Source organism: Oryza brachyantha, chromosome 12, assembly GCF_000231095.2.
Source record: "Oryza brachyantha chromosome 12, ObraRS2, whole genome shotgun sequence".
NCBI classification, from domain to species: Eukaryota; Viridiplantae; Streptophyta; class Magnoliopsida; order Poales; family Poaceae; genus Oryza; species Oryza brachyantha.
In genome coordinates this window covers 1,630,351-1,657,597 of record NC_023174.2, presented here as the reverse complement: position 1 = coordinate 1,657,597, position 27,247 = coordinate 1,630,351, and the positions used below count along the sequence as shown (strand labels likewise).

The following is a 27,247-nucleotide window of genomic DNA, read 5'->3' as shown; positions in this document are numbered from 1 at the left end:
GTCTAGATTCATTGATATCTATATGAATTTAGGATACGCTAGAAAATCTTACATTATGAAACGGAGGTAGTAATATAGATTAAAATTATTTGATCTGGTGCAACCCCTGACATCTTTTCTGGTATAAAATATAAGGGCATGTATAATCGTATACATCAGCTGTCTATATGCGTCCACATCAGATTATTCGTCCTACGTGGCATCATTAACTCAAGAAAAACTAGATTGTCGTCTCTTCGTTCGTCTACTGCTTGGACACGTGCTCCTAAGTTGCATGTAAACTTTTTATAGAGAAATACTTCATGCATTGGTTGCATGTAACAAATACAAATATAAAAAATGATGTATTAAATATGCTATAGACAACCAAATACACAATCTATTGTACATGTTGTCTATTTAGCTGTCTCTATCTATCAAATAGACAGCAGACGTCTATACTGTTTATACTATTGTACATGTCCTAACGACGGTCTACGGTTTGACCTGACCATTGCACGGTGCGATCCGTGTCCAAAACGTAAGTCAACGTGCTAAGGGCCTGCTTGGGACAAGGCGCTAAAGTCCCATTGGATATTTGGATATTTATTATAAATAGTAAACATTTAATATTAATAAAACTCATTCATATAATCTTGGACTAATTCATGAGATGAATCTATTAAGTCTAATTAATCCATGATTAGCCTATGTAATGCTACAGTAAATATTCTCTAATTATGGATTAATTAGGCTTTAAAAAATCATCTCGGGGATTAGCACTCATTTATAAAATTAGTTTTTTTATTATTCTATGTTTAATACTTTAAATTAATATCAAAACATGCTTCAAATTAGTATCAAAACACCCCTAAATCTTGGGAAGACAAATGATGCCTTTTGCCCTGGAAAAACATTTGAAAAGTCCCCAAGACCAGGAGCGCTCGCTCGTGTGTCCAAATGTTGCGCCCCCGAGGTCTCCTCGGCATCCACCCCGACAACTTCTCCCAGCCTCCAACGCTCCAATCCCATCTCCCTCCTCCCCTCCCCTCCCCGCAATGCAATCAACCCAAACACTCCCCCGCGCCACCGATCGCCAGCCATGCACAGCCTCGCCCTCGCCCCGCCTCCGGCCACGCCGTCCTTCTGACCCTGCCGCGTTGAGCTAGGCTCCGAGGACGCCACCCACCATGGCGACGGGGAAGAAGACGAACCAGCTCCCTCCCCCGGCCAGCCGGCTGTGGGAGGCGGGCATCCGCAAGCTTAAATACTCTACCATCCTTCGCGGCTCCGTCGTCCCCTCCTCCGCCGCCTTCGACGGAGCCGCCGGCGCCGCTGCCGCCAACTCAGCAGCCTGCGACCCCGCCACCCTGGGCGCGCTCTCCGTCAGCTCCTCCACCAAGTCGAACACCATCTACCAGTACAACGATGACGACGGCGACGACACTGACTCTGTGCTCGACGACAACGACACCGACGATGACGAGGAGGAGGTGGCGCTCGGCGAGCCCAGCCACGCCGAGCAGCTGCTGCCCAGCGGCGACTTCTACCAGGGCGACCTGCGCGGGGAGCTCCCGCACGGCGCCGGCAAGTACCTGTGGACGGACGGCAGCATGTACGAGGGCTCGTGGCGCCGCGGCCGCGCGTCCGGGCGCGGTAAGTTCTCCTGGCCGTCCGGCGCCATCTACGAGGGCGACCTCGACGGCGGGTACATGCACGGACAAGGGACCTACATCGGCGAGCTCGGGGACACGTTCGCCGGCCTGTGGGCGAACAACCTCCGGCACGGCCGCGGCACGCAGGCGTATGACAACGGCGACGTGTACGACGGCCACTGGCGCGACGGCCTGCAGGACGGACACGGCCGGTACATCTGGCGCGGCGGCCACGAGTACATTGGCACGTGGAAGGCCGGCGAGATGCACGGCCGCGGGACGGTGATATGGGCGGACGGCGACCGGTACGACGGCGCGTGGGAGGACGCCAAGCCCAAGGGGCAGGGCACGTTCCGGTGGTCCGACGGTGGAATGTACATTGGCCTGTGGTGTCAGGAGTGCGGCGAGACGCAGGCCAGGGGTGTGTACTACCCGCCGTCCGGTGGCCCGGCGGTGCCGGTGCCCCGGGAACCCAAGGAGGAGATCACGAAGCTGCTCGAGGAGCTTGAGATGTGCGAGGGGAAGACGGCGTCGCTGCTGCCGTCGCAGAAGGTAGTGACATGGCCAGGGGTGGATCCCGTGATGAAGAAGCCGGTGTGGAGGCCGCCGGAGGTTGGCGCCGACCAAGGGAGGAGGTCGAGCGTGAACAGGAGGAGCAGCGTGTCGTCCGACCTGGACTGCCTGAGTCTGGCTGAGGTGGAGGAAGGCGAGGAGGGTCGCAGCGACAGGTCATGGCTGCGGACGCCGTCGTGTATGCGTGCGCCGGTGCCGCCGAGGCCGGGGAAGAAGCAGGGGGAGACGATCTCCAAGGGCCACAAGAACTACGAACTGATGCTCAACTTGCAGCTGGGTATCAGGTAGTACAATGCTTTGTTTCCTGTCTGACAATGTTATTACAGATAATGTTATTTGTTGTTTGGGTCTGTCTTCGGTGCATTCTACTGGCAATAGAATTTAGTCGACACCGTTGAGCTATTTTTATTAGATGGCTGCGATTAAATTATACCGACAATATTAGGTGCAGTAAAAACTTAAAGGGATAATATCGAAAAAAACAAAATTACAAAATACTACTAATCAATTAATTAACAAAGTAAAAAAATATTTTTAATCAATGGCTGAGATTAGTTCTACTGGTTAATTTCTTAATGTTGATGCAATGCTCTTTTCAATCTGATTAATCGGAAATTGTTCTTGTTCATGTTATTTTGCATTGCAGGCATGCAGTAGGAAGGAATTCAGCACCTACTTCGTTGGATCTTAAAGCATCAGCATTTGATCCCAAAGAGAAGGTGTGGACAAGATTTCCTCCTGAAGGATCAAAGAATACTCCTCCTCACCAGTCATGTGATTTCCGGTGGAAGGACTACTGTCCATTAGTTTTCAGGTCTGTACATATATGTATCATCTTTTACATAAGAGTGACTTCATTCTATTATCTTTTGCTGGAATCTTCCAAAGTGGTGTTATTTTTTATGTATGATTTTTGCCTCAGGACTTTGCGTAAGCTCTTTGACGTCGATCCAGCAGATTACATGATCTCCATCTGCGGGGATGATGCACTGCTGGAGCTTTCATCTCCTGGTAAAAGTGGAAGTTTCTTTTATTTCACCAATGATGACAAGTACATGATTAAAACAATGAAGAAATCAGAAGTTAAAGTAAGCTCCATCCTTCCTTGTCAAGCTAGTTTAGAAAAGATTCAGCATTTCCTGGAATTTATACTTTTTTTTTGTTATGATCAGGTGCTTCTGAGGATGCTTCCAGCCTATTATAAGCATGTCCGTTCTTTTGATAATACTCTAGTAACTAAATTTTTTGGTCTGCATTGCGTTAAAATTACAGGAGCTATTCAGAAAAAGGTTAGCATACTATGAACAATTGATCAGCCTGTAAAAAGAATGCTGAAGCCTGATAGTTGCTCAGATTTTGTTACCATTAAGTACAGGTTCGGTTTGTTATAATGGGGAATCTTTTCTGCTCCAACTATGCGATCCACAGACGCTTCGATTTGAAAGGATCCTCACATGGTCGCACGACGGACAAACCCATTGATCAAATCGATGAAACCACCACTCTGAAGGACCTTGATCTCAATTTCATTTTCCGGTTAGAGGGAGCATGGTTCCAGGACTTCTGCAGGTAATTTTGCTCTCCCAAATTGTATGCATAGGATGCTCCCCTTTCTCTATTTTCTTCCGGTACATATTACTTGTAGTAGAATTTGATCTATACCGTTGATCATTTTTATCGGACGGCTATGATTAAATTATACTACTAATAATATTACGTGTAGTAGAAATTTGAAAGGGTAATATCGTCATTTTTGTTGTGATCTTTATTGAAAAAAACAAAATTATAAAATGCTGCTAATTAAACAATTAACAAAGTACAAAAATATCCTTTTTCTATTGGTAGTATAATACTACCAGTAAAATGCACCGGAGAGTTGCTCTTTCTAGTAATACTTGTACTAGAAATTCATTTCTCCAAAAATTATCCCTAAGTTGCATGCATAGGATGTTCCCCTTTCTCTATTTACTACTTCTATTAAAAGTTCCTTTGTCCAAAAGTTTAAGTATATTTGAGGTTCCATAGCCAGTCTGTACCACAGTCCAGACATTCTTAAACATATGCAAGGAATCATTTGTTTTTCATACCAGGCAAGTGGACAAAGATTGTGAGCTTCTGGAGCAAGAGAGAATCATGGATTACAGTCTTCTGGTTGGCATTCACTTCAAAGACCAATGCAAAGATATGTTCACACCATAATTATTGCATTGAAATACTTTAGTAACATTTTTTTAAGAGATGTATATTAAGTCATGGGCCTGAAAAAACATTTTTCATGGTGACAGACAGCAGTGCTGACAACGAGACACCTCAAACTGCTCCTGAAGATGAGGATAAAAGGTATAGTGTGTATTCATTATGCATTTGGCTGTAAAACATTTTTATAGTAGGCTAATTTCAGTTAAATACAATAAGAAATGTGATGATTTTTTCATCCGATCTATTAAACTTCTATTCTGGAATAAATTATTGAACGGAAAAGAAGAAATGTCGCCTGCTTTCATCTCAAGAAGCTCTATTATTCAGGACACCACTAAAGAAGCTTTCATAATAGCAGTTTCTAGTACAGTGCCTTCTTGCACTGACTAGCAGCCTATGTATTTTTTTTTTTTGAAAGGAAACTCGCACGAGAAGATGCTATTTCATTAAAAAAGTGGGAATAAAAGGGTACAACCCCTAGCAGCCTATGTATTATGTACACTTTAAGAGTTAATACTGAAAAATAATTACTTCAAAGTAACACGCTACTTATAATTTTTCAGAAAAGCTCCAGTCAAGCTAGGGATCAGCATGCCCTCAAGGGTGGAGAGCGTTGTGAAGAACCCTGATAGTGAATCCCTGTTTATTGGAGATCCTACAGGAGAATTTCGGGAGGTTATCCTGTTCTTTGGAATCATTGACATTTTACAAGATTACGATATCAGCAAGAAGCTTGAGCATGCCTACAAATCTATGCAATATGATCCTAACTCCATATCGGCTGTTGACCCCAAGCAGTACTGCAAAAGGTTCAGAGACTTCATTTACAGGGCTTTTACTGAAGATGTACAGTAAATACTGCATTTTGACAAAATGGAACACTCTTTACCGAAGAGAGCATAACAATCAGCTGATGGATGCTTTTTGGGCTATTTCCAGGACTTCTTTGTAGGTAAGACCATTCATTCATTCTATTGTAGATGGTAATGCGTAATTAGTGTGACAATTTGCCCCTCTGATGGGTGTACAGATTTTGTAAATTTTTTTCCAAATATTCTCAAGAGTAATTAGATGTAGTGTAATTGTACTCATGTTAATTGGCATGAAAAGGATGTAGGATAGAAATTGCTGATCATGTAACAATTCTTTCAGTTTTACTTATTTCCTCAGCAAAATGGTTGTTATGCGAGCAATGCTTAATCAATTTAACCTAGTAACCTGTATTGCTTTCTTTTATAAAAGAAATGGCTTCCAAAATTCTCCCCAAGATAATTTGAATATTTTAGTCAACCTACAGCATGTTATTTCATACAACCACTAGGTTTACAGGCTATGATAGATTGATATTACAATGATGAGTACAAGAATTGCCAAACATTAACTAGATGCTATCAACGGATCAAAAACTACAATGTACAGAAGAGCAATTTTACAATACTTGAGTAGGTACTGTGAAGTACCAAAATTTTAGTGTAAAATTTAATACCTTCTACATAGGTACCAAGAGGTACCAAAATTTCAGTGTAAAATTTTAATATCTCTTGGTACCTTCTTAAGGACTATAAAATTGCTATGTATAGAAATATATGTAACCTATGTAAGTAAAGTAAGACTTTAAGGGCTTTTTTTAGAGATTTGCTTTAATCCAATAAAAGTACCTTGAGGTACTGGTATCTCGCCGTACCAAATTATTTCTGATCGTTGGATCTAACAGTGCACATCCTACTTAGTTAGATTCAATGGTGGAAAACAATTTGGTACCTTGAGTACCTCGAGATACTTTTTGTTGGACCAAAACAAATCTCGTTTTTTTTTAACATCTTTGAAAAAGTGATACCATATTTTTCAGGTACCATAATTTTACAATAATTTTTTTTACCTCAAAATACTTTTCAAGTATGGTAGAAAAAACCGTAAAGTAAATTCAGAAACAATGGTGAACAGAGAACTACAATATATACAAATCCCAGGAAAAAAAATACAAATCCTAGGAAAAACACCCTTCTCTCAGTAAAAGATCACCAGTCATCTGGGATTGGGAGATGCAGACATGTCGTCAGGTTCTACAGATCTTCAAGGGAGAAGCAGCGTGTGAGCCTCTCCCCCAGCTTGTCCATGATCCTCTTCACCCATCTCGCCACGCCAATGGACGCCACAACCAGAACAACAATGTATGCAGAGACACCGATGACCAATGCCAAGATGTACGCAGACGTCGTCACCCTCCTGCAGCTTCCGGCGGCGTAGGCGCCCATCAGGCCAAACAGGTCCAGTATCATGGCGGCGTGCAGCGCCAGCAGCGCCGGCCGGGTGTTGCTCACCCTCTCGATCAGCAGCAACACCATTATCACCAGCGACGCCATGAAGGAGGTCGCGTTGCAGTAGAAGAAGACCTTGTAGCGACGCGGATAGCTGCCCAGAAGAACGGGGTCGCCGGGGGTGTGGACGCTGACCTGGCTCTCGTCCCAGAGGCCGCCCGGCGGGCTCATCGCCGCTTGGTAGGCGACGGCCGCCGAGAGCGCGGCGAGGAGCAGCAGGTACTTGGGCAGCTTCTCGTCCCACAGGTCGCGGCCCTGACTGTCGCCGGCCGCGCGCGGCAGCCGCTCGCCGGCGTCGTCCTCGAGCGGCACCAGATGGGCGAGGAGGCTCTCCACGAGACGTCGCAGCGACTCCGACACGACCAGCGCAACCTGGAACGCGATGCAGAGCAGAACGGCGAACACCAAGACGAAGACGTAGATGGACGTCTTCACGTTCCTGCAGCTGCCGGCGGCGAAGGCGCCCATGAGCCCGACGAGGTCAAGGATCACGCACACCCGCAGGGCGTACGACCGGATTCCATGCCAGTTTCACGACCTGACAAGTGACAAGAGTCGCTGCACTCCATTTTTGTCCCGATTAGGGCGGAGGACGACGAGTGCAGAGTAAACTACGAAGCGTTTTTGTGTGATGCATCCATGGACTCCGGCCGGTAGGCAGCGGCAACAAAATCACAGGAAATTTGCGCGTCGCTGCGGCTGCGCACAAGACAAGGAAATTGCACCTCCGCCGCTGCGCGTTGGGAGCGCGTCGTTGCCTCGTCGACTTCGCGGAGGATTTTTCATGCCAAGTTCTCAGAAGAGTAGTGGACTGCAAGACCGAGTCTGTGCTGATTTCGTCGCGGCAAGAACTGGAGAACCACCGAGGACGACACGAGAGACGAGACTAGTACACTTGTGGGGGTTTGCTAGTGTTGACTGCATTGACCGACTTGTTCATTTGCACGTACGCATTAACACACTAGAGGGGAAATAGTTTCTTAGTATACCCGTGTGTTTGTATGCCATCTAAATTATTATTAAAAAATATAAAAAAAATTGATAAGATAGATTAATATGAGTTATATCACTTCACAAACATGCATATTTAAATTCAACTTCTACAAGTCGTAGCAAAAAAAAAACAAACAAAACTAGAGCAGTGGTGCAACCATTGAGCTCTTTCCACGTCATGGTGCAGCAAATTTTCTATCCTTGGTTCAGAGTTAAAACCATTCGTTTTTTTCCTGCTTTCACGTTAGTATGTAATCTTGTGTACACAGTGTACTCTTCACTTGCACTTGCTTGTAGAATTTCGGCCAAATAGGAGGGGAGGTAGGATACCATGCTCCAACAATCTAGCTTGTACATGCCATGGTTCAATGATTTATGTTTTCTTTGTTGACAGTAAAAAATGTGTTCCCATAGAAGAATTGGAATCGGATGCGTACACTCGTCTATAATACAAAGGCATGAAATATTCCTCTATACATTGGTGAGGATTTCTTTTAATTGCTTTTGCTGATTAGCACGCGCTGGTGGCTCTAATCAGAGATGGGGCCAAGATACGTGACATCAAAACTTCCTAATTTCGGCTCAAAATTTTCAAATCCAAATTAAAACTTTCGGCCTCAAATTTAAAACTTTAAACCTCATATTTGGAAACTTTCAGCTTAAATTCACATGTCACCTGCAATTAGTTATCATGGAATCTTGTTAGATATCAAACTTAATTATCATATTACCTCCTTGCAAAAAATAAAAAAAATAAAAAAACACTTTTCATGATCATGCACTAGTTTAGTCTGTTCGTGTCAGATAAAAAACATGCAAAGATCATGCATGTTTCATCATGGTCCATATAATTCTGTTTGCACTGTTAGATGATCAGTGAAACGCCCAGGTTCCTCTTTCGTACGTGCGTGCAGCCGAAGACTGTTGTGTACAATGCACGTATGAAAACAACAGCAGCGGATAAAAATTTACATCAGGTAACATTTTCCGCAAGTCGAGCTCTCGTAGATGCACAGGAGACCCAAAAAAAAATCCAAATGCTAATTCTGTACAGTGCACCGGCATTATTGGGGTTGGTCTGTACATGGTGTGATTTGTTCACAGAAAATTCAGATAACAAATTTAGGAAGTTATGTTATAGCGGTTTAGCGGGTGTTTGACACGGTGCTGCCACTCATGAAGCCATTGCGTCAACACTATGGCAAAAAATTTGGTTTTTCTTTTTTTTTTCTTCTAACCAAATATAATGGGCTGACGCTACCGGCCTACCAGGACAGAGCTTCTGGGGTGTAGTCGGCTCGCTAACTTAGCATGTGGAGAATCCGGCCCAACTTCTTTATTGATTCGACAACCGGCCCATTTTATTTAGTGCTATAATTATACCAAGATGTAGCTTAATGAAATTAGTCAATCTACGGATATAGTCCTGAATGTACTAATCACTAAAAAAATATGACGATGCATTAGTGTCGTGTGCATCAAAACAGTGATAGGGAGGAACTCGGCAAATTGATATATATAGATGAGACATACTGGCAAAGCTGTATCAGTAACAAAACAGAAACCAACGTAATTAAGCAACACCAAAATGGTTCAGCTCAGCTACCATTACTTGCAAAGCAACAAACCGAACCATACTCAGACAGCTCCTTGCATCATGACTTTGAACTCTTCGAAGTCGATCACTCCATCGCCGTCTTTGTCGAAAACGTGGAGCATTCTCTCGCACTCCTCGTGGCTAGCGTCCTGTTGCAAACCTAACCTTGCCATCACATTGTGTAGCTCCATGGGGCTTATGAATCCGTCGCCATCGCAGTCGAACACGCCGAAGGCTTCCTCTAGCTCTTCCCAGCTCGCGTGCTTCTCTTCCAGCAACGCGAGAGCCCCGTCTACCAGGTGTCGCTCCTTGCCCTCCTCATTGACGCAGAGCCCAAGCTCTGCCATTACCACAGCAACATCGCCATGCATGCGTGAGCTCTGTTCTTGCTCCCTTTTCAGAATGTTCAGATGATCGGCGTTGGCACTATGCACGGTGGTTGTCGCTGAGAAGAAAATTCAGAGGTAGCAGGAACAACTTCGTTATTTGGAGGAGCAGACTTCTAGTGAACATGTTTACAGACAAACAGCAACAGTGACCGTAATGGCTGCAACAAAGAAGAAAGATAATGTTACGAAATGCACGATAATTTGAGCTACTAACACTGCATGAATAGAGTGTGGTTTCTCAGATTTATAGTGTACGCATCAACTGGTTGGTCATTTCTATTTATAAGTTTAAAAGACATGAACGTGAGGCAGGAATAACACCAAGAGTTCAGCGAGAATTGGCCAAAAGGACAAAATGGGTTGAATGCCTAACTGCAAAATTAACTATTAAATGTACACAAAATACCTAACTGCAAGTTGAGCAGTAGTCGTAACAGACAAACAGCTTGAGTTACTCGAATACAATGAGACGGGGATCTATACGCGTTTTCGGAAAACGTTAATACTAAAGATCAACAGGGGCAATGAGAAATCAGGAAATCACAAGCTTACGCGAACATCGAGTCAAAATTGTCATACCAGTCTGTAAAGCGTTCATTCTTCAGTGTGAAATTATGTGAATACTGAAGAAGTCCAAAGTTAGGCTATGATTTTAGAACTTCGTTCATTCATATTGGCCCCAACTCATCTGTGATTACATTGCCCTTCGCTTCGCTTTTTCAGGACTGTAACATGCACAAAGGTATCTAATGTGCATTAAAAGAGCCACCACATTTCTTCTCGTGGGCTAGAAAATCCCATATTAATAAAAAAATATAATCTGTTTAGACATTTCAATTCCAGAATTAAAAGTAAAAATAGTAAAAAAAGACTCAATGTGTAAATACAACTTAGAAAAATAAAAAATTCGGGTTAACAATTAAAAATTAATTAATATTGAGGAATGAATCCATCTATAATACAAGTTTGGAAATATCTAAAAGTTTAGTTAAAAATAAGTAATATTAAGAGAAGCAAACGACGTGCAAATACAATTTAGAAGTATCTAAATTTTAAACTAAAAATAAATATTATATAGAAAAGAGTTTATGCACAATTATATTTTAGAATACAAATATACAAATTAGGATTTAAAAAATAAGGAAAATTAAAATGAATTTCCATGTAGAAATATAATTTAGAAAAATCCAAAATTTGAATTAAAAATTAAAAAAATAATTAATATCAAGATAAGAGCTTATGTATAGACTTTGGTGCAATATATCAGTTTCGGTAATTATTTCAGGGGGCACCGATATGACCAAAATTCAAAAAACTTTGTATGGAATTATTCATAGTTTAAATAAATTTTGGTCAAATTTGAGTAAAATTTGCAAAATTAAAAATGAAAATTTTCTGGCAAAATATTTCGGTATGTGGAAGGGGGGGGGGGGTCTGAAGTTACCAAAATTTCAGAAATTTCAAACCAAAATACTAGTCTAGTATAGATACCATTTATAATGATGCTACCCATGCATTATGCCATTATGCACGGGCGACCATGCTGGTTTATACGAAAAGAAGAAATTTGTTTTACTTAACCAAGCCCAATAGGCAAATATAGCCCATGAGCCAACCAGTATGGATAAGTGAGTTTATGGGTCATGGCGTGCTGTACCGTTCATGATCTTTATTACGAGTAATTGAAGAAATATAGGTATTGCCTCAAAACAATATGCTATAGATTCAGACTGCGGGTTTATGCATTACGCAGATCTACTTAACGGCACTAACCTTGATTCTATGTCCACTAAACATACTCAGCAATAGCATTTTATAGGTTTCTAGCTAATGTAGACACATTTTAGAACCGAAGCAGAAAGTAATGATCCAGAAGAACGGAATTGAGGGATCGGTGGCTTGCCCTTGGTTCTCCAGACAAAGATAATACCATCAGAACTAGCTGGGCTGCCTGCACCATTACGTGGCTAGATTTATAGGTTAAAATATGTTAACAGATTTGTAGTTTTAAATAAAACACCATACTTGCAAAAGAAAATACAATAATGCTCTTAGCTTGATATTTTAGTTTCTTTCTCGTCAGAAATATATATTATTTAACTTTTTGCCATATTTGACGTGTGGCTTAGGACATGAGTGTGATTGTTTTACTTTTTCAGGAAAAATCAAAATGACATATTTGCAAATGGTAAATAATTTATGAATAACACTTTTATATATTATATATGTGTTCTTGGTGATCTAAGAGCCAAATTTGAAAAATAAACTGCAATAAAAAAATCCAAAATCTACTCAAAATTTAAGGATAAAAATTCAAATTTTGCTTTATAGGCATAAGCAGAAGCAAAAGGAAGGCGATGCTAAATTCTGTACTATAATAAACTTATAAAATATATAGTACATTTATGAAATTGTGATTGATCATGAAAGATTTTCAATGTTCAAAACACTATTATAATTAATTGATTGATCATGAAATATTTCCTTAAAAAACCAAACAATATATACTCTCTCCACCTTCTTTTAATTGATGATGTTGACTTTTAGAACTATATTTGACTATTGTGTTATTTAAAAGTGTGGAAGAGGTAGCCACTGTATAGAGTTGTTGAAAAGGAAGTACTTGAATAGAGAGGTTTTTTTTTCAGATCTCAAAATTGGTTGGTTCTTAATTTTGGAAGAGCTTGATAAGTATAAGAAAATGTTTAAGACTAGGCTGTAGTTGGAAAGTAGGTGACTGTAAACATGTCTTCTTTTTGGATGATATCTGCACCCTCATATTTTCGTTTCTGTTTATGCTTATAAGCTAAAATTTGAATTTTTTAACCTTAAATTTAGAGTTGATTTTGGGGTTTTTCACCAAAGTTTATTTTTCAGGCTTGACTTTTAAATCGCTAAGAATACGTATATAAATTTGTTATTTATAAATTATTTTTCTATTTACAAATATGTCATTTCAAATACCACCCTTTGATAGTTGCTTTTAATAGTCTCAATAATATTTTGTAGCCAGCAACATTGTCTGTTAGTTGAAGTTATTGGAAATGGAGTGGATTTACTTACTAAAAGTACTTTAGAATGTGAGAATAACAAGAATTTGACAAAAAAAAATGGATTCTGTAATTATTTAAGCTAATTCATTTTCTTGAATCTTCTAGCTAACTCATGTATGTCTAAGAAGCTATTTTATTTCTTCAAGCTTCTAATTAACTCATGCAAGGTTAAACCTCTCCAATATTTATGAAGCAACGATCAAGCAGTAACTAAAAAACTATGAAAATCATTAAAAAATATAGTATTCAATATATATGTTGCATGTCCTACTAAGTAAGGTCTAGAATAATCTAGTTAGTTATAGAGTAATCTAACTTAGCTATCCAATGTGTTGTGTGGTGCTCTATAAATAGGTAACCAAGTGTATGTAGAGATGATGTACTATTATGCATTATGTATTAGAAGTGAATAAAAGCTAGCACACAATATATGTAAGCTTCCCTCTTTAGAAAAACACAAAGCAAAACGACTCAACTATTTCACTTTCCTAAAAAAGACATCAATTCCTTCTCCCAAACCAGCCCCCAAAAAAACCAATTTAATACTTTCTCACTTTTTTAAGTACCACGTACAATTTTAAAAAATTACTTATTCTACTACAGTCTAGGGAATAGAGATCTGAATTAAAAAAAAACATCTACAGATTGTCAACTAGCTTGTTTATCATTTTTCAAAAACTCGGAAAGTCTTTCTTAATCAACATAATAATAGCAGAGCAATAGCATCTCTTGCTAATATTTATCCACGTTGCTATCCACTTTATCCACACTTCTAGCCTGAGCGCTCCACCTGACATGTCCAACATAAGGTTCAACAACAAATTTGATATAGTAATGGATATATTTCATAAATTATATGATAATTATCTACCCTCAATTTAATTCTCATCAGCTATCATGAATTCAATGGTTTCAATAGGACTAAAATATGTTTTAAACATTTAATAATCAGTTCTTGCTTCATTAATTCTCTTGAATATGGTTTGAACTATTATTTGAGCATATGAACATACGACAACAAACTGGGAGGATAACAGCAGATCAACCATTTCTATTTGCAACGTCTCATTTTATGCTAAAAAATCAGGAGATGATTGTTACATAAAAAACATACAGTTCACGTGTAAAAGTTCACGTGTAAAACACCCTACATAATTCGGTATACTATATTAAATGAAAAGACATTTAACTTAATAAAAGTGCATGATATGTGAATGTAGTAGTTCCGTATATCTTTAAAATATCTCCTGACAGTGTATAACTGAAGCTCATTAGCAGTACTTTGCACTTACACTTGTAGTCTATATCTCCTCATCTATGTTTCAGCTAACTTTTTTTACAAAATAATTTTTCAATGCTTCTATTCTTGTAACCGAAGTACTTGGTAGAATATCAGTTTGCATGGAAAATAACAAATGATCACTTGTGAACTTTATAAACCACTTGTCCATGTTAGGGAAGACCTTTGTCATATTAACTTGTGCATCTTGTTTAAGCTCTGAGAAATTCTCATGCAACTTAGAAACCATGTTATCCCTCTGAGAAGCAATCATCCAATTAAAATGGTTTTCAACTATGATATAACTACCAACAAGGTTCTCATCTAATACTGTATTTGCCATATCAATATCATAAAGAACAAAGTTAAAGGGAGCGGGTTGAATAAAGATTCCAAATTGACGAGCTAAAGGCCAAAAGAAATTAGACTATAGATTGGAAAAGGACATCACTTCACAAGCCACACGAGGTTGACTTGGCCCTTGTGTCATAGCACAACCCAATGGATGGTGGCCACATGCCCTCAATGAGGCGACGCCGCGACCAGCCAACGAACTACTCGGTTGCAGCCTGCTCCTGACCTCCCGTGCGGTGCTTCACTGCTCGGCGGCTCGCTGGGCACTAGCTTCTCGACACCGATGTTGTTACAGTGCGATGGCACCTTGTCACCTCTGCTTTTGGCTAACCTGTCAGCTGCACGCCGCTATGTGCTGCTTAGCTGTGTGACTTTGATCGACTCCTCCAGTCCGCCTTTGCCCTCCGCCGCTCCATGCACACCCAGCGCCAACGCCCATCACTCTCTTACCTGTTGTCTAGTGGAAACTGTTTAGTTTATAAATGTTTCTTGTTTGACTTTAGGAACCTGTTTTAACTGGGAATCAACATTGAGGTACTTCACCTACTTTAAAGTCTTCTTCATCCTGTTCAAACTTGTTTACCTCCTTTGCTAGTTCATCCTCCTCGCTATCTTCTTCTTACTGATTGAATCAGGGATCTCATGTACTTGGTGAACAAATTTAACGCACTGTTTCAAGACCTATTGTCCTTACTAATCAATCTTGAGTTTCTTTGATGGCTGATTCTCTTTGTTCTCTTCTCGTAACCTCTTCCTCTTATCTTTCGATTTATGTTTGCCATTAGACTTAGTCTTTCACTTCTTCATTAGCTTACCCCTTCTGTCCACCGCACCTCTTTGTCCCCTTCCTTTTCAGCATGGCCTGCATGATAAAACTAACATAAAAATGTAGCGAGAAATTTGTAAATTGCTAAAAAGGTATTGTAAGTAACATGTTAACTAACATTTAATATCCAACGTCCTGCTCACATTTTTCTGGTTCACCTTTGTCAAATGGTTTGTTACTTTTTGTGCTTTCTTTTTCTCTATGTATTTACACATAATCTGTAACAGAATAGAACATAGGTTCTGTTATTTTCACAAGTAATTACAAATACTCACATTCACAAATAGCGTAAAAATATTACGAATCCAACTCTCACTCGCACAACATTCCCCAATCCAGGTCTACCAATAAAATCCTTTTTAAACCACATCCAAACACCGCATGGTCCTTCCACCAAAACTATCCCAACCCATATGTTGAATCTGTATGCCAATCTATGGACTCTACCCATGGCCAACCAATACATATAGGCACGCTTCTCCAACTATAAGCAATACAGGTATAACGCAACACAACGATTAAATAACCAAGTAACAAAATAATAGAAAAATAAAGTTGCGATATATGGCTCTGCTCCCAATCCACTGTCTCAAATTCTAATGCCTGAAATTTATGACCTGCATATAGCAAAATTCAATCATAATATGGCTACTAAGCAATACTAGTATTTAGTTAATCCATGCATGACACATAAATGTCAAAATTCAATCTGTCGTCGACACATCACCTCCTGATGGGGTCCTCAAAATGGAGGTTGTTACGTTCCGGTCCTCCGAGGTAGCACCTCTGTAGTCGCAAAGATCCGAGGGAACACGACCTTAATTCTATTTGTAAAATGAAAAACCTCACAACTTGCATCACTGCACTCGGCCTTAATTCTTTACTTCACGGCCGGGCCAGCCGGCCCACCAAATCCCCGTGCTAGCGGCCCAACCAGCCTTCCGTGGATGTCCCCCCTCCGCACGTGCGCGTTCGCTACCTTTTCGGACTGATTGGCATATCCATTCCTGGGCCATGTCATGCTAATTCCGGCCCACTGAAATTTTGTTATTAGGCCTTTAGCCAATATGGGCTTGCAGCTTAGGGGGATTCCGCCGAGGTGGCTGCGTTTCGTCCCGTCCCATCCCGGTTCTGCCGCCGGCGAGCGACGAGATGCGGCACCTCCTCCTCTCCGGCCTCCTCCGCCGCCGCACCTCCTCCCCTTCCCACCATCTCCACCTCGTCAGGGCGCTCTCCGCCTCGTCCCCGCTCCCGGCCTCCGACGCCGACCTCCGCAAGTACGCCGGCTACGCGCTGCTCCTCCTCGGCTGCGGCGCCGCCACCTACTACTCCTTCCCGCTTCCGCCCGACGCGCTCCACAAGAAGGCCGTCCCCTTCAAGTACGCGCCCCTCCCCGAAGACCTCCACGCCGTCTCCAACTGGAGCGCCACTCACGAGGTCCACACCCGCGTCCTCCTCCAGCCCGACTCCCTCCCTGCCCTCCAGGACGCGCTCGCCACCGCCCACAAGGAGCGCCGCAAGCTCCGGCCCCTCGGGTCCGGCCTCTCCCCCAATGGCCTCGCGCTCTCCCGCGCCGGCATGGTCAACCTCGCCCTCATGGACAAGGTGCTCGACGTCGACGCCAAGAAGAAGACTGTCACCGTGCAGGCCGGCATACGCGTTGCGGAGCTTGTCGACGCGCTGCGGGAGCATGGCCTCACGCTGCAGAACTTCGCGTCCATTCGGGAGCAGCAGGTCGGCGGCATCATTCAGGTCAGCTCTGTAACCTCTATTGGAAAAGGGGGGATCATTCTTGAATTTTGCTGCTGTCTACTATTGTGATGTATTGGAGGATCAATTGTAAGAAATTAATGTGTTTACCAGTCGGTACAAGTTATAATTGGCAAGTTCGCTGGATAATGTACTAGAAATTTGTTTCAGTTAACAGCAATAGGGCTTTCACAAATAAATTGGTTTATTGGTGACATAGTGAGGCTTTCTGCTTAGAAAATAGTCATCCAACAAAAAGTAACAAATCAAAGGAGTCACGGTTATCTCTTCTCTACAATCTTGTGATTTTGTTCTGCGTTTAACAGGAATTGGTGGAAATTAGAAATGCTTTCACTGTTCATTCTTAACATGACATTTCATTCCTATATACTGAAAGTTTTCGTAGTTATTATTCTTTCTTCTATTTGGACAAGAAGTATAACTTTTTTTATTTTGTCATTCCGTTACCTCATATATGTTCCTTCTTCTGTATGGAATGAGTGGCTACCTTATAAGCATTAGCGAGTATGCTGTTGAAATGATGGAAATAAGATCTACTGTATGTTGTTTCCTTTGATGAAAGTTGGCTTAAGCTTGTTAGGGAAGGTGTGTTTGAGGCTTTGGTCGAGGGGGTATAGAGAACTATTATTGAAACCAGTAACATTAGATGGGACTTAACATGCAGTTCAGGCCATGTGCATTTCTGTACAGCTAACTTTCAGCATCCATTTCATGATTGATTGCAGGTTGGTGCCCATGGCACTGGTGCAAGATTGCCACCAATTGACGAACAAGTTATTAGCATGAAATTAGTTACCCCTTCCAAGGGGACAATTGAGTTGTCAAGGGAGAAGGATCCTGATTTATTCTACCTTGCTCGCTGTGGACTTGGTGGTCTTGGAGTTGTTGCAGAAGTTACTCTTCAATGTGTGGAAAGACACCAACTTATTGAACATACTTTCGTTTCCAGTGCAGATGAAGTCAAGAAAAATCACAAGTACTTCTAACTCATTCTGATAATTAAAAATGGATGTCTGAAATTGGTTTGTTTATCAGTTTTTTCATCATTTACTGGAGAAAACTGACTTTCTTTCCACCTCTCCTTTTTCAGGAAATGGCTCTCTGAAAATAAACATATTAAGTACTTATGGATTCCATATACCGATACAGTTGTTGTTGTCCAATGCAATCCTCCTTCAAGGTGGAGAACTCCAAAGTTTACCTCAAAATATGGAAAGGATGAAGCTATACAGCATGTTCGTGATCTTTATCGTGAGTCATTGAAGAAATATAGGTACTGCATCAACAATATGCACTGCATTCAGATCATAGGTTTATGCACTGATCTGCACAATGGGACTTTTTTTACTAAATATTCTAGCTTTACTCAGCAATAACATTCCATTAGTTTCTAGCTAATGTAATCTTGTAGATGCTTTTCAGAACTAAAGCAGAAAGTAATGACCCAGAAGTAGATCAGCTTTCATTCACTGAGTTGAGGGATCGATTACTTGCCCTTGACCCTCTAGACAAAGATCATGTGATCAGAATTAACAAAGCAGAAGCTGAGTATTGGAAGAAGTCAGAGGGCTATCGCATGGGCTGGAGTGATGAGATATTAGGCTTTGATTGTGGTGGGCAACAGTCGGTTTCTGAAACCTGCTTCCCTGCAGGGACCCTAGCAAAGCCTAATTTGAAGGATTTAGATTATATGGAGGAGCTGCTGCAGTTGATTGAGAAGGAAGATATACCTGCACCTGCACCTATTGAGCAGCGTTGGACTGCCCGCAGCAGGAGTCCCATGAGCCCAGCATCAAGCTCTCAAGAAGATGACATATTTTCATGGGTAATTTGCTCTACGCGTTACCTTTTTTCATTTTATATCAATCAGTGATTCTTTGTTGCCACCATATACCTCAGGTTGTTTTTATCTTGTGCTGCTAATTTGTTTTCTGTTGTAATTAATAGTTGGTAACTTGGTTAAACTGTTGATCTGGACGATTGATATACAAGATGGCAGATAGTTATTCTGCCTATACCTTTAGCATTTCTGATTGTAAATATATCTTCATATAGATATAGGTAGTCTTTCTTATAATATATTATGACATATTTAAACAATAGAAAAAGAACCTGTGGATATTTGCTCTCATGGGTTCTGCCACATTGGTTGCACTTGGAATTTGCTAATTTCAGCATATAATGTAGTTCGAAGGAAGCCCCCATTTGATTCAATGGTCTTTCTGACATGTATGAAAAATCTTTTCTTCAACTTCAATATAGATGATCTGTCAACATGTTCTGCAGCATCTACTGTGTCATTTCCACAATTTCTAAGGTATAAGCCAAATTGAGCAATATTTAATATGCTAGTCAATTTTTCTCAAGATTTTCTTCTCAACACTGTTCATGTAACACTGATGTTCTTCTTTGAGAAATGTCACAAAACATTATGCAGTTTCACTCTGTAGCCTGTAACATTAATGTTAGTGACCCAATTTATTATGATTAATGTGCAGGTTGGTATAATAATGTACCTCCCAACATCGGATGCTCGCCAAAGGAAGGAAATCACAGAGGAATTTTTTAATTACAGAAGTATGACGCAAACAAATCTATGGGATGGTTATTCTGCATACGAACACTGGGCCAAAATTGAGGTGCCAACTTTCACTGCTTGCTGCAAGATCTAGGCAGCTACTGTTTAGCGTATGTTAGTATAGTTTATTGATTAAGAGATGGTTGAAATTAACACCAGGCATGTTAATTTTGAAAGAATAGCCTCCTATCTTGCACGCATAGCAATATACTCCCTCCGTTTCGCAATATAAGAATTTCTAGCATTGACTAGATTCATATGAATGCTAATGAATCTAGACACATATATAAATTATATGCATTCATCAATGAATGAATTTAGATAAGGATAGAAAGTCTTACAATATGAAATGGAGGTAATAGCATGATACCACTGCCCGGTCAGCTTTCTTTGCAATGTGACATACGTACTGATCAACGTTTCTTTCTCTATTTAGGTTCCAAAGGACAAGGATGAACTTGCTGAACTCCAGGTTAGATTGAGGAAGCGTTTCCCAGTAGATGAATATAACAAAGCACGCATGGAGCTTGACCCTAACAAGGTTCTTTCTAATGCAAAGTTAGAGAAGCTCTTCCCAGTAACGGAGGCTGTTCAACATGCCAAGTAAGGTTGTTCTGATTGTTGACATGTTTGAAGAGATGTCGCGGATACTCAAATCAATAGCGAAAACTACAATTTTGTTGGTACCTGGTGGTTTACATTACATTACTGGATATGCAGAATTAAGTTCTTTGTAGTGGTGAAGGGTTGAGTGGTCCCCCTCTTGGGTCAGTGCTTAGTTTAGTCAGTACTCAGTACTGAACTGACGTGTTTGTTGCTTCAGGCTTATCCCTGGATTCATACCTGGAAAACTCCTTGGTCTGTTTTGTATCGAGAGAAATGGCATGTACACCAGCAGAAATAAAGTACGAGAAAAAACCATTTGATGCTCTTCAAGAAAGTAAAGATTTAGCCTGTCTATTTTTCTGTCTCTATTCTGCTCCAAGCCTAATTTGCTTTTATAAAACCAAAGTGTTTGTTTTTATTCGATAAAGATCTACTGGTGCTTGCATTTAGCTCATGTAGAACTGTGATTGGTGGAGTTCAACAACGAAGAGTAGGCTGAGTAGTTTGGGGCGTGCTTCGTCCGTTATTAGTTGAGTTTATGAGTAAATAAGACAGCCAAATTGGATGGAACTATCTACATGCCAATCAATTGTTTTGTTAAAAAACCAATCCATTTTCAATGGTCCAAATATCAATAAATTCATTGCTAAAGATGATCTTATACTTTTATGTATTTTCTTTTCTTAAATCATACAGCATTGCCTCTTTATTTCATTTGACAACAGTAACACTGTTGTCTCTCTTGTCTCAAAGGTTCTAACATAGAAATCAGCGAGCCCTCACTAGCCACCTCCTCCCTGTCTTTCACCATTATTGACTTTCTTCTCATTGCAAATGGTTATCTTTAAGGTTGGTGAGATGATTTCATTGTAACCATTCACATGATTTTTTTTCTCTCGCTACATACTCCACGCATCGCTTGCTTAATGCTTATGACTTCAAGGATATCATCGTCTTCTCGTAACACCCTCACTATTATTCAATATTAGTCAATTACTACCTCAAGTTCTCAACCTCACTAGACTAGGAATCTACCACTCTTCTACCTTCCCAACCCCCAACCTAAGAATATGCAAGAGTAATGGAGAAAAAGTCCAAAACATAATCTGTACAGATCAAAAGATTAGGAGTTTAATTGTTGATTTGATTAATTATTGTCTAGAAAATCCCAATCCAATCTCTAGCCTTTGTGATATGTGCCTAATTAGTTTTTTATATATCAAATTGATAGTTTTTTTTTCCTGTGAATGAATCATTCAAAGTCGTAATAGGTGGATATTAACATTTTTCTTTAAACATATACACAGGAGTGTAATCGTTTAAAGTCGTAGAACGCTGCTATACGTACGATCCCGGCCTACGACGAGCGTACTACGACGCGCGTACGATCGAAACAGACGCAGCAATGGGCAACGCGACATACACCGCATGCTGTCGACGAAAGTCGACGTGCCGTCCCAATCGTACGCACGTCGTACGACCGGGATCGTATGCGTAGCATTTTTGAAAGTCATAATAGGTGGATAAAACTCACTATTTTCTTCGACTTGAGCCATTTGGTATGCATTGCGTACGTAGTTAGAGTTGGACGGCAGACATGGTTGGTCCATTTTTAGAGTTTAAGGGCAAATCAGATAAATCAAAGCGAGAGGGGCAAATCAGGCTTTTCCTCAATGTAAATACGTACCAAATACTATTTTATTCGGGTCGAAGAATTTAGAACATTTTATATTTGATAAATCAGACTAACTAAATTTAACAGGGTAAATTAGGCTTTTCATTACATAGATCTTTCTCTATAGTATAAATTCTTCATAAAATCCTATTTATTGATCCGAAAATATTTCACAACAAACTCTCCGAGACTAAAAATAGGAAGAGGAAGAAAAAAAAAATAGTCACTCCGGCCCTTCCCACCATTCCACCACAGTAGAAGAAGAATCCCAGCAATCGTTCACAACACTAGAAACGGCGGAGAGCACGAACGCCACCGTTCCCGTCGCACGCGAGGTTCCCCCTCCTCCCGCCGTCGCCCCCGCCGCGAGCGACGTTCCCCCTTCCGCCGTTGCCGTGATGGAGGCGGCGGAGATGGAGATCGACGACGACTTGCCCGAGGTCCCCGACTGCATAGCGTCGATGGTCGACCGCAGCGGCAGCGTGGAGAGCAAGCGCCTGTTCCTCGCGCGCCGCACGGCGCTGGAGATGCTGCGCGACCGCGGGTACTCCGTGCCGGATGAGGAGATCGCCCGCACCCTCCCTGAGTTCCGCGCCTGGTGGGGTGAGAAGTCTGAAATCGAACGCCTCGCCTTCACCACCACCCTCGTCTCCGACCCCTCCAAGAAGGTAACTTCTCCAATCATTTCTTTGCGCTTCCATGTTCTTAGTGTTTAAGTTTAGAGTTCCCCCTTGCTTGTTTAAGTTAGAGCCTTGTTTGATCTTTTGCGCGACATATGGAGTTATGGTCATGATTTCATCATTAGCCATTAGCGTGCTATAGTCCAGTTGGTCTGGGCTACACATGACAGGAGAGAAATACAGTATTATATTAGATTGAAAAACTAGGACAATTGTGTGTACACCCTGCACGCTGGTGAAGGGATGGTGGTGCTTTTAGACATGTTTGAGAGTAAAATAATTGCGAAGTTGTTATTTCATTTGTATTATATCCTATCTAGTGGTCGATTAAATTAATATTTTAGAATGTGAATATGTTCTTTACGAAAGTATTGACTAAAAGTTGGCCAATGTCTATCATAAAGAGTATCATGCAATGGTACATTTGCTCTTTTGCTTCTTGTTGCAAATAAGCAAAAAGAAAGATAAACCCTGTGACCCTGCGTTGGGTATGGGGTTTTATTATGGTTTAGCAAACTATTATTCTTGTGGTTCCTATTGTGCATTCACAGTGTCATCCTTAATGCAAACTTTATACTTCAACACCTGCTGTTGGAGCATTTAATATCTTTTTTTTTCCATGAATACTGCTATTTCTTGGTGTGTCTATTTTGTTACCTTTTGTTAAGGGAGTTAAAATAAACTCTAACTATGTCATACTCAGGTACAAATTGTATTCTGCCCACCAGAGCCTGTCAAAATTGCAACTATTCGAGAGATATATCGACAGACAGAAGGAGAGAACTTGTCCAGACTGATTCTGATACTACAGAGCAGAATATTATCTAGAGCTAGAGAGTCTATCAAGGAGATCTTCAAACTTAAAGTAGACATATTCCAGGTTTGTTTGGTTCTGTTTTTATATTCTCGTTTTCCAAATGGAAATTCTGGCAATAATGCTATATTGGTATAGATCTAAATCCATATGCATGCTTCTGCAGGTTATACTCTTAATCTAATATAATATTGTTTTTTTCATGACTTACACATTTTTTTACTATGTTATATTTATTTTAATATACTCTGGTTCACACATGTAAATTGAGGCATTTTTTAATGGTAGGTCACAGAGTTACTGGTAAACATTACTAAGCATGTCCTGAAGCCCAAGCATGAAGTGTTGAGTGCAGCTCAAAAGGCCAAACTCCTCAAGCAATACAATGTGGAGGACTCACAGGTATGCTAGTATATAATGTGATGCTAACAGTTCTTTAGAATCTGTTACCTATTTATTACGCCGGTAATGTGATGCTTTTGTGAAAATACATTTATTATAAAATATGGGTGCTAATCTAAGAGGGGCGCACAAGTGAATCTAGTTGTATTGTAATAGCCCAAAGGGCAAGAGCAAATAGATTCAAGTACAATACTAGAAATACCCTTGAGTTTATTAAATTGCCATATAAAAAATATGTGTGGAAGTATGCTTTCGTTTTATTTGAAATAGTTTTCCTCCTACTCATAGAGTCTATTTTTTTATTTTGCAAGTCAACGAGACCGAAAGATCAACGGCTTAATAGATAAAACTAATCAACTAATAATTTGATTTTCCATGCTGGAAGTATTCTCTCAATGAATGGCATTGAAAATCATTGTGCTACGTGAACTGTGTGACCTTTATTTTGCTACTTCCTATGAAATGCAATTATTTGCCCCCCAAAACACAGCCTGGCTCTGGTCTGTCACATGTTGATCTGCACGGTATTTGTATTGCAGTATCCCTACTATTTGGTAAACATACCTGAGATACACTTTATAGTTATTGTGGGAGATTGCAAATTTTCTTTGTTTTGATAAATGGAATCTTCACGTGGCTAAAATGCCAAATCACAATTGTTATCATCCTTTCTGCCCTTTAATTGCATTCTAGTATAGCTATGCCTGCTGTTATGATACCTTTACATCACTTTGCTGAATTGGTGTCTGTATCTTTCAGTTGCCTCGCATGCTAGAGACTGATCCTGTTGCTCGCTACTATGGCCTTGACAAGGGAACTGTGGTTAAAGTTATATATGACAGCGAGCTTACTGGGAATCATGTGGCCTATCGATGTGTTTTCTGAAGAAATAGATTGATGAATTCATCTGTTTCCATGGAGGAAAGTTGGTAGTGATCTGTTAGCAAACATAGCCTCACGGCTACTCTGTTGATCTATGTGACACCTCTTTGCCTGACTTACCTGAATGTAGTTGGGAAAACTTGCCCCTTAAAATTGTTTGTGGTATTTAAGATGTTCCTTGAAAAGCTATGGCACAAGATGATTCCAATGGCCTGTTATCACCGTAGGAATTTCAAAGTTGAATTATCTTAAAATCACAATGTGATGAATAGAGGAGAGAGAACCATCCAATTGAATTCTAGCAGTATCCATTTACGGATTGCATTATATTCTGTAAACTAAGTGTTAGCATCTGCTTTACAATTCAGTGGGTCAAAAACCGATCAGGACAAAGAAGCCCTCCAAAAAAAAATCAGTGTCAAATGACAAATCAGCTGCTAAATTAATTGTGCTTTGGTCTTGTTGCGTGGGGCAAAACTTCGTCATCGTTTGCCTTTCTCTTGTGGCTGTTACTGCAAGTGCTGCTGCTGTTCTCGTTTGTGGGGTTGCTGCTGTTCTCGTTTGTGGGGTTACTGCTGTTGCTGCTTTCGCTGTTGCTTTGCAGGTGTTGTTCCTGCTGGTATTGCTCCTTGCATCTACTTTTCAGGATGTGGGGCTTCAGCTTGCTCATGTCCGAGAGCCGAACTGGTTTAAGGAAAAATTCATCTGCTCCTTCCTCCAGGCATCTGATTCAGAATATCAAGACAAAATCATTTCAGAGTTTATTCTAAGATCACAAATAATGATATGCCATCTAGAAATTAAACACAGAGATATTCTCCATGTATTATATATCTTCAACAAATATCCTTTTATCCATATCTTATGGTATCTGGAGGATTTTTTTTTTTACTTTACTTTTAGAGTGCCTCTTGTTGCTCCATTTGTGCATATATAGAAATTGAATACTGGGACAAAGACATGTGGTGCTAGTTAGTTGTCTGCAACTAAAGACCATTTTATTAGACACCACATCATGGAAGATCGACAAGATTGATTTGCGTATCACTCCATATCTTCATTATTAATTTTACACCAAAACTGTCGAGATAGAATATTAAGACGACGTGAGCTGCGTGGGGGACTTGTTCCTTAATTATTCTACATGTGACGCCAAATCAATTAAGGATTCGGAGAGATCTCCAAATCCAGTTTAGCCTTAAACCAGTTTGCTTCTTGCAAATAACAAGGTGATATTCCACTACTCAAATATTATTTCTTTATGCATACAAAGATGTTCTTTTTGTTGTTCTACAGAGTTTTTACTCTCTTCTTTTGCACATCTGAGTTTAATTTGGTCGGTTGATCCGTTGATGTTCATCCAACTACCATGAGGTGCGTAAAACTCAATTGTCTAAATAATATTGTTGATCCATGAGAATGCTCACCTATTGATCCTTGAAGGAATGTTCTCCGATGACATGATCACAACTGGGATGTCCCTCAAACATGACGATTCCTGATTGAACAAACCAAAAGGGAAAAACTATATTCAGGCACTGACCTCACTGTAATGTTCAGTTGATCAAAATCAATGGATGGTACAATTAAATGAAGTAGAAATGGTAGTTACCTTGATTTTCTTGAGAAGATCATATCCTGTCATGCCAGGCATGCAGTAGTCTGTGATGATCAGGTTCACTGCAGCCTCCTGTTTATCCATTGAAGGGCAATTCAGAAACTCTTCAGAACAAGAACACAACTTTTTCATCATTAGTACTCATGTCACCAGTCATCTTCTTACCTGCTGATCTGCTTGAACCGAAATAGGGCTGTCCTCATGAGCATGGAGCCCCAAGAACTCCAGAGCCTTGCTACCAGAATCAACAGTGGTAACTACACCAACAAAGCCAAACCTCCCATGAGATGCCAATTCCCATAGCAACTGAAAAGAAAAGAGTCTGCAAGTACAAAGAAAAATTCTTGTAATACCTTGGAAAGAAGAGGTCTTGAGTAGTCTCTCAATGAGCTTCCTGTCAGGGAGGCTGTCATCCACAGCCAGGACATGGAACGGAGTCTCTATAGCTACTGCCATGGAAGAAGGCAAAGCTAGCAGAGATGTGTTCCCCTCTTCTCTGAGTGGGCTTCTGTATGATACTGTGATGAAAGGACAGAAGAAGACTACTACAAGGAGGAAGCAAGAATGGTAGAAGAGATGCAGATGGTGTGTGTGATTGGCATGAAGGCTTTGCTTTACAAGGGTGTGTGGGTGTGGTTGAGCTTATATATATACATAAGCATGTGAAAGGATTCTATGAGATATGAGGAAAGAGGAAAAGCTGATGGAGAAAACAGGTGTAATGACTAAAGAAAATCCTCCCTCATGGAAAGCAAGATCCCGGGCAGATTTGCTGCAAATCTTGCCAGGAATTGACTCCACAAAGAATAGGCCCCGGCAACATCAGTAGTCCTCTTTGTATTCTAGAGCAAGAAAGATGGTCCACCATTTTCTTTTGTTCCCTGTCCCTTTTTCCAATCTTTTCCCTTTAGTCTTTCGTTAATTGGGTTTTCCTCTTGTTCAATGACCTGAAAGACTGAAAGATACGGATCGTTTTTTGGCCATTTGGTAAAGAAAAATATATCCCT

The 27,247-nt window shown here is 40.6% G+C and overlaps 5 protein-coding genes across 7 annotated transcripts; 3 read left to right on the top strand and 2 right to left on the bottom strand.

Moving 5' to 3' along the window:
• The first annotated feature begins 1,061 nt into the window (after positions 1–1,061).
• LOC102720843 (phosphatidylinositol 4-phosphate 5-kinase 6-like) lies at positions 1,062–5,663 on the top strand. Of its 2 annotated transcripts, XM_015842983.2 has the most exons (8): positions 1,062–2,491; positions 2,854–3,021; positions 3,130–3,295; positions 3,380–3,496; positions 3,583–3,776; positions 4,298–4,389; positions 4,493–4,547; positions 4,970–5,663. In XM_015842983.2, exons 1-8 carry the CDS (start codon positions 1,170–1,172, stop codon positions 5,259–5,261), a joined length of 2,406 nt encoding a protein of 801 aa, XP_015698469.2. In that variant the 5' UTR covers positions 1,062–1,169; the 3' UTR covers positions 5,262–5,663. The 2 variants fall into 2 exon arrangements, with proteins under 2 accessions (XP_015698469.2, XP_040385482.1); XM_040529548.1 differs by having other exon boundaries at positions 3,130–3,496.
• Positions 5,664–9,355: 3,692 nt separating this feature from the next.
• On the bottom strand, positions 9,356–9,661 carry LOC102720568 (calmodulin-like protein 2). The gene has a single exon (XM_006664263.1). It carries the CDS (start codon positions 9,659–9,661, stop codon positions 9,356–9,358), a length of 306 nt encoding a protein of 101 aa, XP_006664326.1.
• A 6,645-nt stretch (positions 9,662–16,306) lies between these two features.
• LOC102720290 (L-galactono-1,4-lactone dehydrogenase 2, mitochondrial) lies at positions 16,307–20,523 on the top strand. 2 transcript variants are annotated; one of them, XM_040529485.1, is made up of 7 exons: positions 16,307–16,967; positions 17,711–17,961; positions 18,076–18,258; positions 18,408–18,810; positions 19,484–19,624; positions 20,000–20,035; positions 20,123–20,523. In XM_040529485.1, the coding sequence occupies exons 1-7, from the start codon at positions 16,368–16,370 to the stop codon at positions 20,168–20,170; spliced, it is 1,662 nt and encodes a 553-aa protein (XP_040385419.1). In that variant the 5' UTR covers positions 16,307–16,367; the 3' UTR covers positions 20,171–20,523. The 2 variants fall into 2 exon arrangements, with proteins under 2 accessions (XP_040385419.1, XP_040385418.1); XM_040529484.1 differs by having other exon boundaries at positions 20,000–20,523.
• Positions 20,524–21,766: 1,243 nt separating this feature from the next.
• Positions 21,767–24,807, top strand: LOC102720008 (DNA-directed RNA polymerase V subunit 5A). Its single transcript, XM_015842725.1, has 5 exons — positions 21,767–21,844; positions 22,045–22,512; positions 23,228–23,404; positions 23,627–23,740; positions 24,500–24,807. Exons 1-5 carry the CDS (start codon positions 21,767–21,769, stop codon positions 24,623–24,625), a joined length of 963 nt encoding a protein of 320 aa, XP_015698211.1. The 3' UTR covers positions 24,626–24,807.
• An 85-nt stretch (positions 24,808–24,892) lies between these two features.
• Positions 24,893–26,947, bottom strand: LOC102700849 (two-component response regulator ORR9). The gene is made up of 5 exons (XM_006663746.3): positions 26,594–26,947; positions 26,406–26,497; positions 26,235–26,312; positions 26,050–26,120; positions 24,893–25,347 (listed from the first exon to the last, which is right to left on the bottom strand). Exons 1-5 carry the CDS (start codon positions 26,694–26,696, stop codon positions 25,065–25,067), a joined length of 627 nt encoding a protein of 208 aa, XP_006663809.1. The 5' UTR covers positions 26,697–26,947; the 3' UTR covers positions 24,893–25,064.
• Positions 26,948–27,247: the final 300 nt, after the last annotated feature.

What these genes read in the sequence shown, in the direction of transcription:
- LOC102700849 (XM_006663746.3), bottom strand. Translation starts at nt 26,696, where the DNA reads ATGGCAGTAGCTATAGAGACTCCGTTCCATGTCCTGGCTGTGGATGAC. An exon ending in CGGTTCAAGCAGATCAGCAG is followed by an intron (nt 26,313 to 26,405) that starts GTAAGAAGATGA and finishes ATGGATAAACAG; the next exon opens with GAGGCTGCAGTGAACCTGAT. An exon ending in ATCTTCTCAAGAAAATCAAG is followed by an intron (nt 26,121 to 26,234) that starts GTAACTACCATT and finishes TTGTTCAATCAG; the next exon opens with GAATCGTCATGTTTGAGGGA.
- LOC102720008 (XM_015842725.1), top strand. Translation starts at nt 21,767, where the DNA reads ATGGTTGGTCCATTTTTAGAGTTTAAGGGCAAATCAGATAAATCAAAG. An exon ending in AAATCAGGCTTTTCCTCAAT is followed by an intron (nt 21,845 to 22,044) that starts GTAAATACGTAC and finishes GACTAAAAATAG; the next exon opens with GAAGAGGAAGAAAAAAAAAA. An exon ending in TCTCCGACCCCTCCAAGAAG is followed by an intron (nt 22,513 to 23,227) that starts GTAACTTCTCCA and finishes TGTCATACTCAG; the next exon opens with GTACAAATTGTATTCTGCCC.
- LOC102720290 (XM_040529484.1), top strand. Translation starts at nt 16,368, where the DNA reads ATGCGGCACCTCCTCCTCTCCGGCCTCCTCCGCCGCCGCACCTCCTCC. An exon ending in AGGTCGGCGGCATCATTCAG is followed by an intron (nt 16,968 to 17,710) that starts GTCAGCTCTGTA and finishes GATTGATTGCAG; the next exon opens with GTTGGTGCCCATGGCACTGG. An exon ending in GAAGTCAAGAAAAATCACAA is followed by an intron (nt 17,962 to 18,075) that starts GTACTTCTAACT and finishes CTCCTTTTTCAG; the next exon opens with GAAATGGCTCTCTGAAAATA.
- LOC102720843 (XM_040529548.1), top strand. Translation starts at nt 1,170, where the DNA reads ATGGCGACGGGGAAGAAGACGAACCAGCTCCCTCCCCCGGCCAGCCGG. An exon ending in TGGTTCCAGGACTTCTGCAG is followed by an intron (nt 3,777 to 4,297) that starts GTAATTTTGCTC and finishes TTTTCATACCAG; the next exon opens with GCAAGTGGACAAAGATTGTG. An exon ending in CTTCAAAGACCAATGCAAAG is followed by an intron (nt 4,390 to 4,492) that starts ATATGTTCACAC and finishes TCATGGTGACAG; the next exon opens with ACAGCAGTGCTGACAACGAG.
- LOC102720568 (XM_006664263.1), bottom strand. Translation starts at nt 9,661, where the DNA reads ATGGCAGAGCTTGGGCTCTGCGTCAATGAGGAGGGCAAGGAGCGACAC.